Below are 17,983 nucleotides of genomic sequence, written 5' to 3'. Positions count from 1 at the left end.
TATCAGGATTCTACACGTAATATTTTCTAGGCCTTCAATTTGACATCAAGCCTATAATTTGGTAGCAAGGATTTTTTATTCCCTTAACTCTCAAGGCATCACTGAAAGATAAGGTTGCTAAATTCAAAGATAGTCTTCCATTCTTTACTGCTGGTGGAAAACCCAGCCGTGTTGAGGGCTTCACTGGCACAGGCTAATATGCGATCTCGACATTGTAATGCTCATATGAGAACACCTTGTTCTATATCAACAAACCTGTTCGCCACTTCCTCCATACACCTGTTCACACTTGCCTCAAAATTTTTATACATGCCATCTCTAAAACTCTCTTGCTGCTTCTCTGGTCCCATAGGCACCACCCCATCTTCAAAATCCAGTTTCAAATTCACACCTATTTTTCTTTCAACTCCTCTTCCTTCAGTGATTCATTAGTGTGAGTATCCTATCAATGGTTTTTCACATGGCTCTATCAACCCATCACACACCACATGTCTTTGCCTCATCTCTGTGTTGATCAGTGATACACAAGGGTAGAAACTATGTGTCCATTTCTGTTGTGCCACATGACAACATTTACCACCAATGGCATGCTCTTAAACCAGATTACTTAATTAAAAAAAAAAAACACTTCTAAAGCCCTGGTCTGTAGTGGTCACCAATTTTCATGACACAAACACTCACACCAGAGCTGATTTTAAGTCATTAAATCCAGTGTTGGGAAGAAATGCATACAACTGACTTGGGAGCCAGTTCAAGCCACTGTATGATCTGGGCACAACTGGTGATTTTAAGAATATCAAGCTTCCCTTCTAATATGCCCACCTGCTACAGTTTTGACAAGCTTCAAAAAAATCTATTTTGTATTCCATCTTATTTAATGAATGTCTTATACATCCATACATCCATTCATCCATTCCCATGAAAGGAGGTACTTTGCCTTCTGATCTCTTTACTGTTCTAGCACAGTGGGCTAGTTCTATGCCCAGAGTAATCACTTAGAAAATATGTGCCAAATGAGTAAGTTGTCAACATTTTTAAGTATAATAAAATACCATGTAAGTATCCAGCAAATGCTATGATACATCTCATATCATAAAATAAATTTAATCTACACATGTGGAAAATAAAATAATCACAGAAAAAAGCAACTATCAAGTTAAGGGCTACCTTAGAAATTATTGAGTGCAACCCCTTCATTTTATTTAAAAAACAGAAACAAAAAAGTAGTCCACAGAAGTTAATTGACAAGTTAATTGACACACAATCCCTTAGTGCCAGAGAGAGCCTAGAACCCAGGTCTCTTGATAACCGGTCCAAATCTTTTCTGAGTAGACAATCATGATTGCCCCTTGGGTTGTTGCCTATTTGAGCTAATAGCCTGTTGAGAAGCTGCCAGTATTTTTAAAAGCAGACTTTTTCTTTGGTTGTCCACATTAATATACAATGCAGAACTATATATGATATAATATCTAATAAAAGAAAAGTCAAGCTAATTATAAGATTATCAGTCACCAAAAAAAGGCTATAATTATAAAAGATATTTCTGTATATTTCAGATGACCTTTTTCTCAACATAGCATCATAGAAGCAGAGATTAACCCAAATTCTATATCCATACCATCTTTAAATTTGGAATCATCTATGAACTTAATTATCTTCATTACTATTCTATCTGATGATTAGTAAAGGTCATGTAAAATTAGACCTTATATTGATTCCAGAAATGATAACCAAGATCTTCTAACAATTCAGAGGCCCAAGATACAAACTACAAAAATGGCCAATATTTTATCAACATCTTTATAAAATTTTAATAATTTACATATAGATAATTGGGTTAATCTGAGAAAAGAAAAATCTGCCTTTAGACAATATTTGGGATTTTAACCCATTTATGTTTTTAATAAAACCTGAACTGAGAAACCCTTATAGGAATTATAATTTCCTGTTCTGAATTTCTATGAATGGTTCAATTAGGCTGACAGCCTCTAAACGTGTTCCTGTTGTCAAACAGTTGAGTACAGTAGAATCTAAATTTAAAGAATTGATCAATAGCAAAAAAAGATTATAGCTAAAATTACAGTATTTTAATGAATTACAGAGGATATCCCTCCCATGAGAAATTAGTTTTCTCCATTTCATTATTTGTATCATTTAAAAATCTACATACAATAAATGTGCTCAAAAAAATCATACCACTCTGAAGATAACTAAAAACATCACTCCCTCCATTTCCAGAGTAAAAATGAGTATTCAAAGATAATTGCAGGAGGTTAAGTTCATTAGCCAATATTCCCCTAACACCTAAGGCAGTTTTCTGATTTCTTTTTTCCAGTATGATCTTATTACTGCCTAATTATCCATATTGCTTTCCTTCTTTTTTTGTTAAACTGAAATTCACTGAAGCAGTTTAACCTTGCACTTAGAGTCATTAAATATACCCCCCTCCTTCACTGAAAATTGGCCTCTTTCTTTATTAACTGATTTCCCCCCTTGACTTATTACACATATTTTTTCTTTTTTTCTTTCTTTTTTTTTTTTTTTGGCAAATTTGGATCCATTCTGTTAATACATTTTTTTTACCTTCCTTCAACTCAATTAACACACTGTCACGGTAACCAAAACTTCCCTATTATTTCTTCAAGTTCTTATTGCACTTTAAAGAACCTCTACTAGAATAATGAATTTTTAATAACCCTAAAATATTTTAATGATTCTTCTTTAATTCTATAATGAAATTTACAGGAGATGTACTACTCACACTGAAATGTTTCCTACTGTTTAGTTGTAGTACTCTACAGTAACTTTTCAGCAGTCCAAATACACAAATCTTTGCAATATAACTTATGACCTCTAAAAGCACAAAATGCCATATTATAATTATCATATCCATAGCCATATCAAACTGAGCCAGCTTCTCTGTCAGCAATTTCAACATCCATACAATTTTTAATAAAGTGAAACTTATATTTGTGGTGCCTTCAGTAAATATTAACCTGACCTCTGAATGTGAGTAAACCTGTCACTAGATTATGCAAGGAGTAATCTTTCATAATATGAGTCATTGAGGCTTCTCATTGGTGGAAATAAACAGTTTCAAAAAAAAAAAAAAAAAGAAAGAAAAAGAAAAGATTCCTGTTCCCTTCTTGGACAGCAACGTTTTCCTGAGCTCCAAAGCACAGATAAAGTTTGGTGGCTGTTGCTTTAAGCTCTTTCCCTTTCTTATCAGCCACAGCCACATTTCCCAGCAACCTCCAACTTCACTCACCAAAAACAGTGCCTTTTTTTTTAATAAAAGGTAAAGAAAAGTGAGATGGTAACTACCGACTTTGGATCGAATAAGGTCATGTTTAAGTTTTGATATTTCTTTCGCATTTCCCGGATCTAACCTATGAAAAAGAATATTGGACTCTCACGTTTTTTATAAGAACAAGTGGGCAGAGTGTTAACTGGTAGGAAGCACATCTTAAAGTAACAAAACAGAAATAACCAGAACAAGATTAAGTATTAGAGTCCTAGTAACACAGCTCCCAGCATAAATTATAAGGAGTAAAGAAATGTAAGATTTCTACAGGTTTCTTATTTTGAACGATTTTAAGCAAACAGGAAAGGATTTTGCTCTCACCCCCTGTAAAATACTCACATGCCAACTTTTAATTTCTCCAATTTCAATAATTTCCACTGAAGACATAACCTTAATAAACACAAATTCATTTGATGCCTTTGACCAATAGAGCCTTGGTGTTCAAAGTCTCCTTATCCATTGTAAAACTTCTGTTTAATGTGCCAACATGGCTTCTTTCAAAAATTTCAAATCGGTTTTGACTCCAGCTTCAAAAGTATGCAAAAGTATGCATTTTTCTGATATTCTGAGTCATTGATTCTTATATCCTGCTCCCTAAAACTATTGGCATACAATCTTAAATGGAAGAGAACCTTAGAGAGCAACCAGTCTATACCTCTTATTATGTAGATGTTAAAACTGACCCAAAGAGTAATTAAGATAACTGGTCTGAGGTCACTCAGTTAACAGGTAATACAGCTGAAAGGAGAGGCAAGATCTCCTGAAGCTTTGTCCTATATTTTGTACCAAGAAACTGGCAGATAGAGGCTGACATTTTATGTAAAAGAAAATAACTTTTAATCAGTCAAGTACCTAAATAAAATCAGTGTTTGCAAATGCTTAATAATCTTTTGTAAAAGTTCATTTCCTTATACATTTTAGGGTAGTAATAGAACTGTTTGTAACTTTTAATTGTTTACCACAATTTTCTACTAGCACTATAACAATTTTAAGCAAACTGAGGGGTTTGAAACAGCACCCATTCATTAACTTCCCATTCTCTAGGACAGAAGTCTGGCAGGTTTGGCTGGGTACTCTGCTTAGGGTCTCAGAAGACCAAAATCAAGGTGTTAGCTGCTCTGGGCCCTTATCTGGAGAATGGGAGAGAATCTATTTCCAGGCTTAAAAGGTTGGTGGAAAAATTCAATTATGTATGGTTATAGGACTGAGGTCCTGATTCCTTTGCTGGCCTCTGGCCAGAGGTTATTCTTAGCTCTTGCAGGCAGCAAGCTTTCCCCTGCTCACGGCCTCTAAATCTTCAAAGCCAGCAACACTGCTTCAGGGCCTTCTCGTGTTTGGCTCTGACTTCTTCTACTACATCTCCCTCACTTCAGCCTCTGCTTTTAAAAACTCAGATGAGGGGCACCTGAGTGGCTCAGTTGGTTAAGCATCTGACTTTGGCTCAGGTCATGAACTCATAGTTTCTGAGCTCGAGCCCCCACATAGGGCTCTGTGCTGACAGCTCAGAGCCCGGAGCCTACTCTGGATTCTGTGTCTCCCTCTCTCTCTATTCCTCCTCCACTCGCACTCTTTTTCTCTCTCTCAAAAATAAAGATTAAAAAAAAAAAAACTCATGTGATTAAACTGGGCTCACATGGATGATCCAGGACAACCTCATTATTTTAAGGTCAACTGAAGGTCAACCTTACTTACATCTACAAAGTCCCTTTTGGCAATGCAAGGTCACATACTCATGGGCATATCTCATCATATTCACTGTACTGGGGATTAGGGTATAGAATCTTCTCAGAGACCACTGAGATTCACTGCCTATTATACTTAGCACCTATTTTATTAATGTAAACTTGAGGAAATGTGACTGGTTTTTTAACAGATCCATATCGTTCAAACTTTAACAAGAATGTAACTTTTTACCCCGAACATTACTGTTTACAGTAATGGCTCAGATCAGCCCTGCTTATGTCTAATGTAGACCCCTGTACGAATCACTGGGCCAGCTTCATAAGGATATGACCAGCACAGTCACACATGAGTGAGCTCAGACCAAATACTGGGCACTTAATGCTCTGCAGCTGCCATCTTAAAAGTCTTTTTACCTTGAATTTGTTTTAGAAGTGAAGTCCAGTGGTGCCTGGGTGGCTTAGTTGGCTAAGCATCAGACTTTGGTCTAGGTCATGATCTCACAGTTCCTGAGTTCAAACCCCACATCGGGCTCTGTGCTGATAGCTCAGAGCCTGTACCCTCCTTCAGATTCTGTGACTCCCTCTTTCTCTGCCCTTCCCCCACTCAGGGTCTGTCTGTCTCTCTCTCTCTCTCTTTCTCTCTCTCTCTCTCTCAAAAATAAACATTAAAAAAAATTTTTTTAAAGAAGTGAAGTCTGATAGGACAATGAAGCATGTGCTAGGGGGTTATTGTCTGAAAAGGAGTTTATTTCTCTGTCATTTTTGAAAAATAATTCCAATAGGTATAAAATTCTAGGCTGGAACTTTTTTTTCCTTTAGAACTTTATAGATATCATTCAGTTATCTCCTATCTCCCATTGGTTAAGAAGCTAGCTATATTTTCCATTCTTTGAATATGTCTTCCCCCCACCCCTTTTCAAGATTTTTTTTTCTTTGGATTTCAGTGGTTTGGCCACCATGTGCCCTAAATGTGTTTTTTTAAGGTCAACTGAAGGTCTGAACTTCATTGATTCTGTACCTTCATATCTTTCATAAGTTCTGGAGAATACTTTGTCTTTATTCACATAGTGCTTCCCCCACCCCATTCTATCTCCTCCTCTTCTGCTACTCCAATCAGATGGAAGTCAGCCTTTTGCACTATGTGCTATACATACTTCTTGTACAATTCACTGTATGTCACAATCTTCTATTCCTCCGTACTCAAGTCTAGATACTTTCTAAGTGACCTTTCACCCTGGTCACAAAACCTCTCCATAGTTATATCTAATTTGCTGTCAAACTCATCAATTGAGTTCTTGTCTTCAATTATATTAGTTTGCATTTCTAGAATTCCTTTTTAATTTTTTTATAGATTTTGATTCTCTGATGGAATTTTTCATCTTTTCATCAATTTTTAATATATTGATTATAATTATTTTCTGGCCCATATCTGATCAATCCAACAGCTAGATCAGTACAAGATTATTTCTACTGTTTATTGTTTCATTTTGTTTTTATCTTCTTTTATCTTCTGATATCCATGGTGATTTTTTTACGGAATGCCAACTGTTGGGTACAAAAACTTGTAGAGACTCTGCATGATGTCTCTTGCTTCTGGCAAAGACACACAGTTAAAGTAAAGGCAGGCCACATTAAAATCAGGATTGAGTTTCAGAGGCTACATCTCAATTTTTGTAAGTTATGGTTATTTCTAGTTCTCCCTCCCAGGATGTACCCTTCAAAGGTTCCAGGTAAAAGTATGGAATATTTTACTGGGGTCCTGACTCCTCCTCCTCGAACTCTGGTTTGACTCCTTAGCAATGTAAAACCGTCAAAGATTCTGCGCATCTCACCATCTTGGCTGCCACTCTTAGGCTTCTCAGTCTCATGGCCCGTGGTGCTTACAAAATGACAAATAACCCAAGGTCAAAAGTGGCACTGAATACAGGGTGCACCTCCATGTGTTTCTCTTCACTGGATCTTTGCCCTTTGATAGAGCTATAAAGCATGTCGATTTTTTTTTTAAATACAGCTTTCTGATGCTTCTCAGTAAGGGCCTTAGTTTGAAATGAACTAATCTATCACAGATGAAAATGGAAATCAGATATTGATTGATCTTAATGGCCTGTCTTTATACGTGTATCTGTATCTTATTGGTTCCAGAAGTATTTAAAACAGGTTAACCCTACCTATGTAACAGTTTATTTTTCTGAGTTACATGCACTGCTTGAAACCTAAATTGTCTGCTTCTCCAAAATTCTAATTATTTTTCTGCTAGAATTATTATTTAAACTTATATTCAAAATGCTTCTCCTTAACAGTTCAATCTAACTCCTTACATATAACATATAACGTGTATTTGGGAGCTCCTTCTTTATAAATGCTGTCCTGAACTTTTTTTTTTTTTAATAAAAGTCATAGTGTTCTCAGATACTAGATTTTTTTCACAATAAAAATAAAGACAGTTACAAACATAAATGCCTACTATTTCATAGAATGTTGCTTGCATAACTTTGTTCTTTGACAATTTCTAGTCATCTCTCAAAGGATATAAGATTTATGAAATGGGCTGAGCAGAAGCTATGGATATATCCTATAGTTACATTACCATAAAAATCTCAATAACTCAAAACTGAAATTTATGATCACTGAAACATTTCTAAGCTATAATTTGTCTCAGAACTAAAGAAAATGTTTTATTGCACAATTAAATGTATAACAATTGTGTAGGCAGTTTATCCTACTCAAGAAAGCAAAGTGATACTAAGGACTACCTTGAAGGTATCAACTTTTTGTTTGCCTATGAGTAGCAGTTACAAAATCAGTTTAATCTATATCAAATAACAGCAATAATACTTACACTGTCTCATTTTTTAAAGTATCATCTGCAAATATACTTAGTAATGAATGCAAACTACTATGGGTAATTGAAAGTGCAAAAACTAAATTTCTCATCAAAATAAATTACAACCTGGATTTCATTCTCCACCATTTTTACAGTCAATTAATTAGAAGAAAGAAGAAGAAGGAGAAAGAAGGAGGAGGAAGACGAGAAGAAGGAGGAGGAGGAGGAAAGGGAGAAGGAGGAGGAGGAGGAGGAAAAAAGAAATTCAATCCTCCTTATAGAAACTTTCCTTAAAAGTCATGGTCTTGGGGCACCTGGGTGGCTCAGTTGGTTGAGCATCTGACTTTGACTCAGGTCATAATGTCACAGTTCACAAGTTCAAGCCCCACATAGGGCTCTGTGCTTACAACTCAGAGCCTGAAGCCTGCTTTGGATTCTCTGTCTCCCTCTCTCTCTGCCCACCCCCCACCTTGCTTGTCTCTGTCTCTTTCTCTCAAAAATAAATACACATTAAAAAAAATTTAATAAATAAATAAAAGTTGTGGTCTTTTTAAATTTGTGTTCCTGAAACATACAATATTACATACAAACTCAGAAAAATATTTGGCTATAAACAAAAATTAAAAATGAGCACAGATTTAATAGATAAGCATCCACAATTATATTCTTCCAGCTCAACAGATAGCTGGCTTTTAATACAATTATGGGTCATTATACAGTATTATCATTGCTCCAAGCATTTGTTCAAAACCTGAATTTGGTTTTTTAGCAGATTCCAATTAATTTACCTTCATGGATCAAGGGATCTTTAAAGATTTACAAGTACTCACGACACAAAGGAACTAGCACCTTTCATTTTTTTTTTTCAAAGGCTCTATTCTATTTCATCTATTTCCCTGGCTTAAATCTTCATAACTCTTTGCTAACATTCACTGCTAGAGCTCTCACCATCATAGTGGCCATCTGTCAGAAAGTGGCAATTAGTTTAGCATGTCACAAAACAGCTGTGGAAATTGTATGTACACTATATGTTTATAATAATGTCTTATTTCTATTAATGAAGAGACTACCTTTCGTGAATAACTATCTCATAAATTTCATTACAGAAATGGGGATAAATGATAGATGTAGAGATATTAGGGCCTAATTGGCTTCTTTGCTGAGAATAAGTAGTGTCCTCAACCAAACCACAACCGCAATATATAGAGGCTTTATAGTTGGAAGGTTAAGAACATAGGATTTGATAAAAGGCACTTTAAAACTTTGCTCTTCCAATGACTGTTTGTCCTTAAGCAAATTACTTAACCTCTCTATACCTCACTGTTCTCATATATAAAATAGGAATAACAACAGTACCTACTTGTAGAGGGTGGTTAAAATAAGAACTCAATAAAATTGAATACAGAACTCTTGGCCCAGTGACTGGAAAACAATAAAGTCAATACATATTAAAAACTGTAGTGGGGGTGCCTAGCTGGCTGAGACAGTTGAGTATGTGGCTCTTGATCTTAGGGTTGTGATTTCGAGCCCCACACTAGGATTGGAACCTACTTAAAAAAAAAAAAACAAAAAAACAAAAAAAAAACAAAACCTGTTGTGGATACAGGACACAGGTTTTCTCTCTCTCATAGATCTGTATGTCTTTTTTTCTTTGTCTTTGGACCTGATCACCCCAATACTCTCACCAACACAAAGTGTTTAGCTATATTTGGGAGTCTGCCTTTGCTTCATAGCAACTAACTTAGTATTTTTCCACCCCAGACTTTAGGATCTCACATTAGCTCACCTTAGACACACTCCAGGAAAGTAGCATGGTTGATGGAAAAGGTTTAGACACAGTGTTGTCTGTCCAACAGAAACAGAGTGTGTGTGTCACATGTGTAATTTTGAATTTTCTACTTGTCATGTTAAAAAAAAGAAAAAGAAACAGGTTAAGTTAATTTGAATAATGTATTTTATTTGGCTGAAGATATCTAAAATATTACTATTTTAACAAGTGGCAGCAACCACTTTGGCTGCTCAATAGCCATATTTGCCTGCTATATGGGAGAGGACAGGTTCAGAGTCAAGGAGACCTAGATTTGCATTCTGGCTCTGCTATTTACTTGCTAAACCTCATTTTCATTGTATTAAAAGTAACTATCTCCAGATATTGTTAGGAAAATTAAGTAAAAATGGCATACACAAAGTACTTAGCACAATGCCTGATATATAGAGGTACTCATGAAATGAGAATTTCCCCACCCTAACCTTCTACTCTAGAACTGAACATGGGTTCAATGTAATACCATCCATGATCTAGCCTTAGTTCCTTCTCTTCTATCTCTACTATAAATTTTAGCCTCTCCCCACCTTCATGACTCTTCCTCCTGGCTTCCTAGCAGCAGTAAATGTGACTGTGTGGACTTTCAGAAGCCATAGAGTCTCTTAGTCATGACCCAAGTATGTGGTCCTAAGGAACCAAATTGACTTATATGCCTGAAAGTTTCCTTCTCTGACCTGTCTAATCCACCTCTCCAGCTCTTACCACTGCCAGAGCTTCCCCAGCAACTGCCATCAACAACAGTGCTTCTCCAGTGGAACATATATTGACCCCAACATTTCTAATGGTAAGGATTTTCCAATAAAATAACTGGCAAGGACCCTTCAAATGTGTCAAGCTGAAGGAAGGAAGGAAGGAAGGAAGGAAGGAAGGAAGGAAGGAAGGAAGGAAAGAAAGAAAGAAAGAAAGAAAGAAAGAAAGAAAGAAAGAAAGAAAGAAAGAAAGAAAGAAAGAAAGAAAGAAAGAGGAAGGAAGGAAGGAAGGAAGGAAGGAAGGAAGGAAGGAAGGAAGGAAGGACGGACTATCACAGATCGAGGAGACTAGAGAGACATAAAAAATAAAAATGAAATATGGGATCCTGCATAGGATCTTGGTGTAGAAAAAGGACATTAGTGGGAAAACTGGTGAAACTCACATAAGGTCTGCAATTAGTTAATAGTACTATGTCAAGGTCAACTCCTCATCTCAATAATTGTACCATGGTAGTGTACAATGTCAATTTAAGGGAGGATAAGATGAATAGTCTGAGGATCTAATGGATAACACGGTGACATACTACACATACTGTATAAATATATAACTGAACATACTGTATAACTGAAATTTGCTTAGAAAGTAGAACTTCAAGATTCACACACACACACACACACACACACACACACACACACACAGTAAATATGTAAGGTAATGGATATGTTAGTTAATTCAGTGGGGGAGAATCCTATCACAATGTATACATATATCAAATCATCCCATTGTACACTTAAATACCACAATTTTATTTGTCAATTACACCATCAATAAAGCTGAAAAAAATAATAAAGTTATATGGGAACTCCCTATACTACTTTTACAATCTTTCTTGAAGTCTAATACCATTTCAAAATAAAAAGTTAAAAGACTTTTAAATGTGGTTATTTGAAACTTTATCATGAAGGAACTTCTGTCCTGATGCATTTGTTAATTGATATATCACTGTAAATACGCTACTTATGTTAAGCCTATTGAGTAAGGCCATCACACAGGTTAATGAAAAGTCAATTCCAAGGTATAGAAAATCCACCTTAATCACCACTGTTAGTTTGCAAATCCACTAAGAGAGTATGATGTCACCTACATACACTCAGTAATACTCAGGACTTGATGACAGGAAATAATGTTTTATGTGATAAGTAATGTTATTAAATAAATATACCTTTTGATTTAACATTACTGAATAACATGCTTAAACATTAGCTCCACTGAGACCTACTTTTCACATAAAGAAAGTGACAGGAAAAGATAAGAGATGCAGAGAAGCATATTCTAATATGTACCCCTCAGATCTTCCATGCTTTAGGGAACAACCTTGGTCAGTGAGCTCTGAACAAAACCCCTGGCAATAGAAAAGTCTGTTCTGCTACAGTATGTGTTTCTCTCACATGAATTAGCTCATAGGCAATATGAAGAATGGGTTTCAGTATAAAGCAGAAGCTGCACTGGTTTATCATTAGTGCATTGCCTCGCTAATAGAAACTGAAGGCTAAGTATACTAACAGCAGTAAGCCAGGAATTACACATTCAGTTCTTCTCGTAGAAGTGCTTATTGCAAGGTTAACCCTAATCGTCGTTCAAAAAATAGAAAGAAAGAAAGAAAGAAAAGAAAGAAAGAAAGAAAGAAAGAAAGAAAGAAAGAAAGGAAGGAAGGAAGGAAGGAAGGAAGGAAGGAAGGAAGGAAGGAAGGAAGTCGACTAGTCAGTCAGTAAGTAGGTAAGTAAGTAAAATAACAATGAACATGAGCAGAGGATACATCTCTGGTATCAGTACACTTTGTACAAAGCTTGCAATCTTTTCTCTAGTTGTAACTTCTGATGAAAATGTCCCTCTGCCCTTGAGTACGTAGACAAGCTCAACCCTTTCTTACACAGCCTTCCATCAAGGCATCTTCAGCCATTTGGTTTTAAATAAATCCTACATCTACTGCAATGTTTACTTATTAAAAATGTCATGTATTTTAAACGACACTAGCACTTTTACTGAATTGTTATTGTTTTCATTAGTGCTCTAGTTACAAAGCTGCCTAAGCCCTACTACTTTATGAAATTGCATACTGCAGTTTTCCAGAAATGCATATATAATATTATAATTAAAATGCCATATTTCCGCACCCACTAAATGTATAAAATGCTGTCCCGGGATTTTTTAAAATATAAATTATCATACTACCTTGTTTCCAAAGATTATTTGTATATCAGTGAAATCTGTTATATCAATCTGTAAACAAAATGACAAACTACATTTTAAATTTAGCCCTAATTCAAATTTAGTCACCCATTTCTTATGAGTCACATATTTTTCAAATAGATAGAGTGTTCTGATACAGTAATGATAATTAACATCTAAGTTAAAATCAGACTGGTACGTTTTGTAAGAAAAGCAAATATCCAGTGTTGCCATGAATTAAATATATATTAATGAACATAAATCAAACCAACATCAATCTTTGCAAATGAAGCAGTCTATAAAATGCATACAAATATAAGGACATTTAGAAAGCATTTTTGCTCATAAAACTAAAAGCAGATTTTAAATAATGTCTTTTATATAGTATCACATCATGCTAAAAAAGAATTTAGCAAAAGACTGTTTCTTTCTCACAAAAAAATAACAATCATTGCTTAATGATTATTTGTTGTTAAATAATTAATACCAATCACTAAGCATTATTTTATGTAAATGGCTCCTGCTAGCAATAAGCATTATGAAAGAAAATTTGCGTTATTTGTACATAATAGAGATACAGCACATAATTAACTCATTAAAAATATAGTTCAGCCAAAGTAGTTATAATTTATTATGTCAACGCCAATTCGAATGTACTATTTTCAAATTAATTTATATAATAAATATCAATTAGTTTAATATTTATATAAGAGAATACTGCTCTCTTTTTCACATAGTCCACAATATGCTAGTGTACTTTTATGAACCCATGCAACCCTGAATTTCAAGGAGCCCTTTTTTTTCCAATTACCTATTCAAATTTACTTGCTTAGGGATAGTCAGCATGTTTCTCAAGGAAAAAAAAAAAAACTTGCACAACTGTCTGCTTATAGTGTGACCTCTTTCACTTGGGTGGGTATCCTCTCCATCACCGACTAAGTGAGAATGTAACCTTGTCAAACCAAAGGCAAAAGAATAATGAGCACACAACAGGCTAACCCAGCATGGAAAAGGTTGTTAAGGAGGTTGCAAAAAAAGTACTCTGAATGACAAAATAAAAAGCGTAGGTTAATATTAAAGAAAGCTCTCAAGAACATGAGAAGCATTTAATCCCCATCCTTGGATGTATGCCATACAAAACTCTGCTTGAATGTATTTATTTTATTAATTACTAACCAGATTTAGTTAATATGTTTTAAAATGAATCCTGATGAAACAGGCTCGAAGGAGACACATTTATGAAACATCTATTTCCACAAATCATTAGCCAAAGGTGAAGTATGAACAAGTAGATCATGTTTTGCTTTTACCACACAATTATAAATTCTCATCCAACAAAAAACAATCTTTCCAATTCAAGAACTAGAAATATAAATTGGAAGCCTTCTCCAAATGCCAGGATATTACTATCATTAAAACAAATGATAGTAACTGCTACATTAATTGCTACCCCAATGCACTAACTACCATAACAGGGAGTCATATTAAAACATTTTTATAAGTAGCTGAAACCAGAAGACATCAGGCAAGTTCTGTTACAGTCTTCTCAGTATGAATTTACTTCTAAAACAAACAAATCTCAAATCTAAACCATCCAAGCATGTACTGGGACTATGTATTATATCACTGCGTCAGTTATACACACTTTGACATTCTTTTTCTACATTAAGATTGGAATGAAATTTTTGTTCCTGACCAGTCATAGTACTTTAGCAGAGAAACAGTGCCACCTTTTGGTCCCAGACAAAAGCCTCCAAACTGCCTTATTTCCATTCAATTACTAATACATAAAAATGTCACTGAATTTCATGTCACAATTATCATCTTCTAGAAATATTGTGTACCTACACAAACTAATAAAAATGAAAGTAATAAAAGACTTGTTTCCAAGATGCAAAATTTCAAAATAATCCAAACCAACACCAAATACAAGTACTCTGGACCATCAATATAATTTCTGATCCACATTTCATTAAAAACATTTTACCAAATTCACATATCTCAATCAACTGATATATTTTAGATATAAAAGAAAAATCCTTGTTTACAGCATTGTTACATTTCAAAAATGGTTTTTAAAAATATATAGTTAAAATGTACCTATTACTTTAATAATTGGCAAAGATAGTCACAGCAAATTACCAGTTAAATTAGACAATTATAAATAATTTTATATAAAAATAAAGAATGTTTCTGATTTACTTACACCAATGACACAATGTCACCACGTTGTACTTCAAAATTCCTCACTTTCCAGTGGTTCAAAAGCACTACATCAGATGATTGGCTCCCCCCAGGATTCAAAGAAGGCTAAAAAATAAGGAGAAAGAGACACATCTATCATTTGTATTTTTCAATCTTCATGGTTCCTTGCACTTCATAGCTCTAGTGCAGTGCAATAAAACATTTCTAATATAGTAGCTTTCAATAAATTGCTGTTCTAAAGTAACTGCCAATGATGAGTTTTCAAAAAGACTCATCGGTATTCTTCACAGGTGAACCTGGGGTGGGGGGAGGGGGAGGAAATACATTACCAATACTTATTTGAAAGGAAAATGTGCTAGATATTCAAGTCTTTACTAAGCTCCAGCAAAGAGGTATGAAAAGCTTTAAGAAGGATTAAAAAAAAAAATGACGAAGAAGTGAACCAAACCTCCCAATGGAATATTCAGATGGGATCTAATTCCACAGTAGGGCACATCACTGTTCCATTTGCGGAAAAGCAGAAATTATCTCCAATCAACCAGGAAAACACCCACATGAAGAAAAGAAGGGAGCAGAAGAAACAGGGGATGGAACAATCATGGTACATATGGGAATTTCCCACTCTGACCTCTCTTTTCTAGAGAGAAGAGGGAATAAGGGTTGTGGTCCCAGTTTAAACCTGATAAATGACCTTCATTCTAGGATTCAGGTGATTCTAGATGTGCCTCAGGATCGATAGGGAAAAAAATTGAGACACATTTTGTGAGGAATTCATCTCAAGGTCAGGAACTGTCTAGGCATAAAAATTTGATTGAGGAACCATGAAGCCAGCAGGCCTGTCACTTGGACAGGGGTGCTGAAACAGCCAGTGGATAACAAGTCTGAAACCTGAGGTGGGAAGAGTGAAAATGAGAAAAGAAAAAGAAAAAACTAGGAGAGCTTTCTCACCATGGACTCTCCAGGGTCTCTGAGAACGCCATGAGGGGAAACTGCAGTTTCTGCGGTTGTGGGAAAGGGCCAAACAAACCACAGCCGAGCCTCTCCATCTTCACTGACAGTGGCAGCAAGAGGAGACAGAGCCACAGCAGCCACGGCAGGAGCCAGGAAGGCCGTGGATGCCAGACCACAGCCAGCCGCCGGAGCAGTAGTGATATACTCTTTTTCAGAGGTCCCTGAAATTACTTGAAGATTTCTACAAAGCAGATGTGGGCAAAGCTATAGAAGTATTGTGTGGGGACAATTATCATGATCTTATTTTGGACTACCCAGGGGTTTTTTTGTGGCCAAAATATATTGGTTATTTTTGAAGATCTCAAACACTCCCACAGCTTCTACCAACTCCTTTATGTGATAATGCCTAAATATCTCTATCTTTAGTTTTGAATTCCGGCTACTCATTTCATTTAATGATCTTACGTAAAATTCAGCATGATTAAATGGACTTTGTCATGATTTCTTACCAAAAAAGGTTTTCTTCCTTATTTTCTTACATCTTATTTACCTTTTCCCAGTCAACCAGCTTAAAATCTTAGTTATCTTTTTACTTCATATTTAACCAGTCACCAAGGTAAGGAGGTTTTTTTTTTTTTTTTATTTTCCTTCACAATATCTTTCATTTATGGCCCATCTTTTCTCTTCCCTCTCCCTTCATCATACTTCAGGCACCAATTATCATATAACTCACCATGTATCTACACTAATCAGTCTTTCACTTTCAACTCAGTCATTCACTTCACTTCAATCATTCCTTAATGATTCCATTTCTTTTGAGCTAAATGATCTTGAGCAACTTACTTAACTTTATTATGCTTCGATCTCCTTAGTGGTAAAGTGATGATAGTTAGTAACTTACCTAATCAATAATAGTACACAAGAATAGCCAGTAGTCACTGAGGGCTTACCATGTGCACTGTTCTATTAATAAGAGCCAGACATACTAAGTGCAAGGCACTGTTCTAAGAGCTTTACAAGTTTTAACTGACTTGGTGAAATCATTCACTCAAAGTTTATAGAACAGTTCTTAACCCATAGTCAAGCTCTCAGTAATCCCTATTATTGGTAATACTACATCACAATTTTAATGAAAGGTAGTTTTGAATCCTTTCCCAGGTTCCTCCTCTGGTTCCACTCATAATAAGGAACAGAGCTGATGTAGTAGGATGAATCCTGGGGGCTTTTGGGGTCATGTGCTAGGGAATGCTTTTGCCATCACACAGTAGGGTTAGATTAAAAATTCGCCTTTCTGGGGTACCTGAGTGGCTCAGTAAGTTGACCTCCCGGCTCTTGATTTTGGCTCAGGTCATGATCTCATGGTTTGTGAGACCAAGTCCTGCTATCAGCACAGAGACTGTTTGGGATTCTCTCTCTCTCTTTCTCTTTCTCTCTCTCTCTCTCTCTCTCTCTCTCTCTCTCTCTCCTCCCCCCACCCCCCCCCCCAGCTCATGTGTGCACACTCACTCTCTCTCAAGACAAATAAGTAAACTTAAAAAAATTCATCTTCCATAAGGGTTCAATCTCTCTCATTCATATTCTCTGTCTTTGAGTTCAGTACCTTGCAAGTCCCTTTCCCTTATTTCTTTGTATTTTTCCTCCTATACCACATGGTATAATAAATGTGGCCTAGGGGGACACCATCTGAACCACAAAGAGAAAATCTCCTTCCCATTGCATTTTCATTGAGTTTGTTTCTTTTTTTCGCCATCAGATTAGTGAAGAACAAAAGTGATTTAGTAATTTCTGACTGCTCTTCCTCATTCCCTTTTGTTGGTGTTTTTCAAAAGTTTGTGACCACCGTTCATAATGAGAAACATTTTACACACATGAACAAATACATAATTCTGAACAAAATTTCACAAAACAATAATTACCTTTACTACATACACCCTGATATTTATTCTCTCCTAATCTGTTTTTAAAATCCTATCTATAACCAACCATATTAAGTTCACATCCACTATGTTGATTTTATAACCTACTAATAAATTGCAATCCACAGCACAAAACTCATAGCTTTAGACAATTCTTCTTCAACCATTATGCCATGAAGTTTGCATTTTTCCAGAATTCTACCTTTAGCCCATTCATTCCTGCTTTTAATTTTTTTCTCTGAAAAATCTGATCAATATTCTCAGTTGCGAATACCACCCATATACCAATGACTCCTACATGCATAGTCCTAAATCACTTCCTCCTCTATACTCAATTCATAGCATTTCACACTACAA

The 17,983-nt window shown here is 35.5% G+C and overlaps 1 protein-coding gene across 10 annotated transcripts in view; it reads right to left on the bottom strand.

Moving 5' to 3' along the window:
• IMMP2L (inner mitochondrial membrane peptidase subunit 2) overlaps window positions 1-17,983 on the bottom strand; it is an 873,838-nt gene that overhangs the window by 788,434 nt on the left and 67,421 nt on the right. For all 10 annotated transcript variants that reach the window (XR_008296717.1, XR_008296716.1, XM_027075286.2 and 7 more), the window contains one exon: window positions 14,761-14,864. Coding sequence is in view for 8 of the 10 variants with exons in the window: in XM_027075286.2 (XP_026931087.1) it covers window positions 14,761-14,864 (104 nt within the window). In the remaining 2 variants the exon portion in view is untranslated. The remainder of the gene's footprint in view (window positions 1-14,760; window positions 14,865-17,983) is intronic.

Source organism: Acinonyx jubatus, chromosome A2 (genome assembly GCF_027475565.1).
Source record: "Acinonyx jubatus isolate Ajub_Pintada_27869175 chromosome A2, VMU_Ajub_asm_v1.0, whole genome shotgun sequence".
NCBI lineage: Eukaryota > Metazoa > Chordata > Mammalia > Carnivora > Felidae > Acinonyx > Acinonyx jubatus.
Note: the sequence above shows the minus strand (reverse complement) of the source record. Positions and strands in the feature narration are given on the sequence as shown.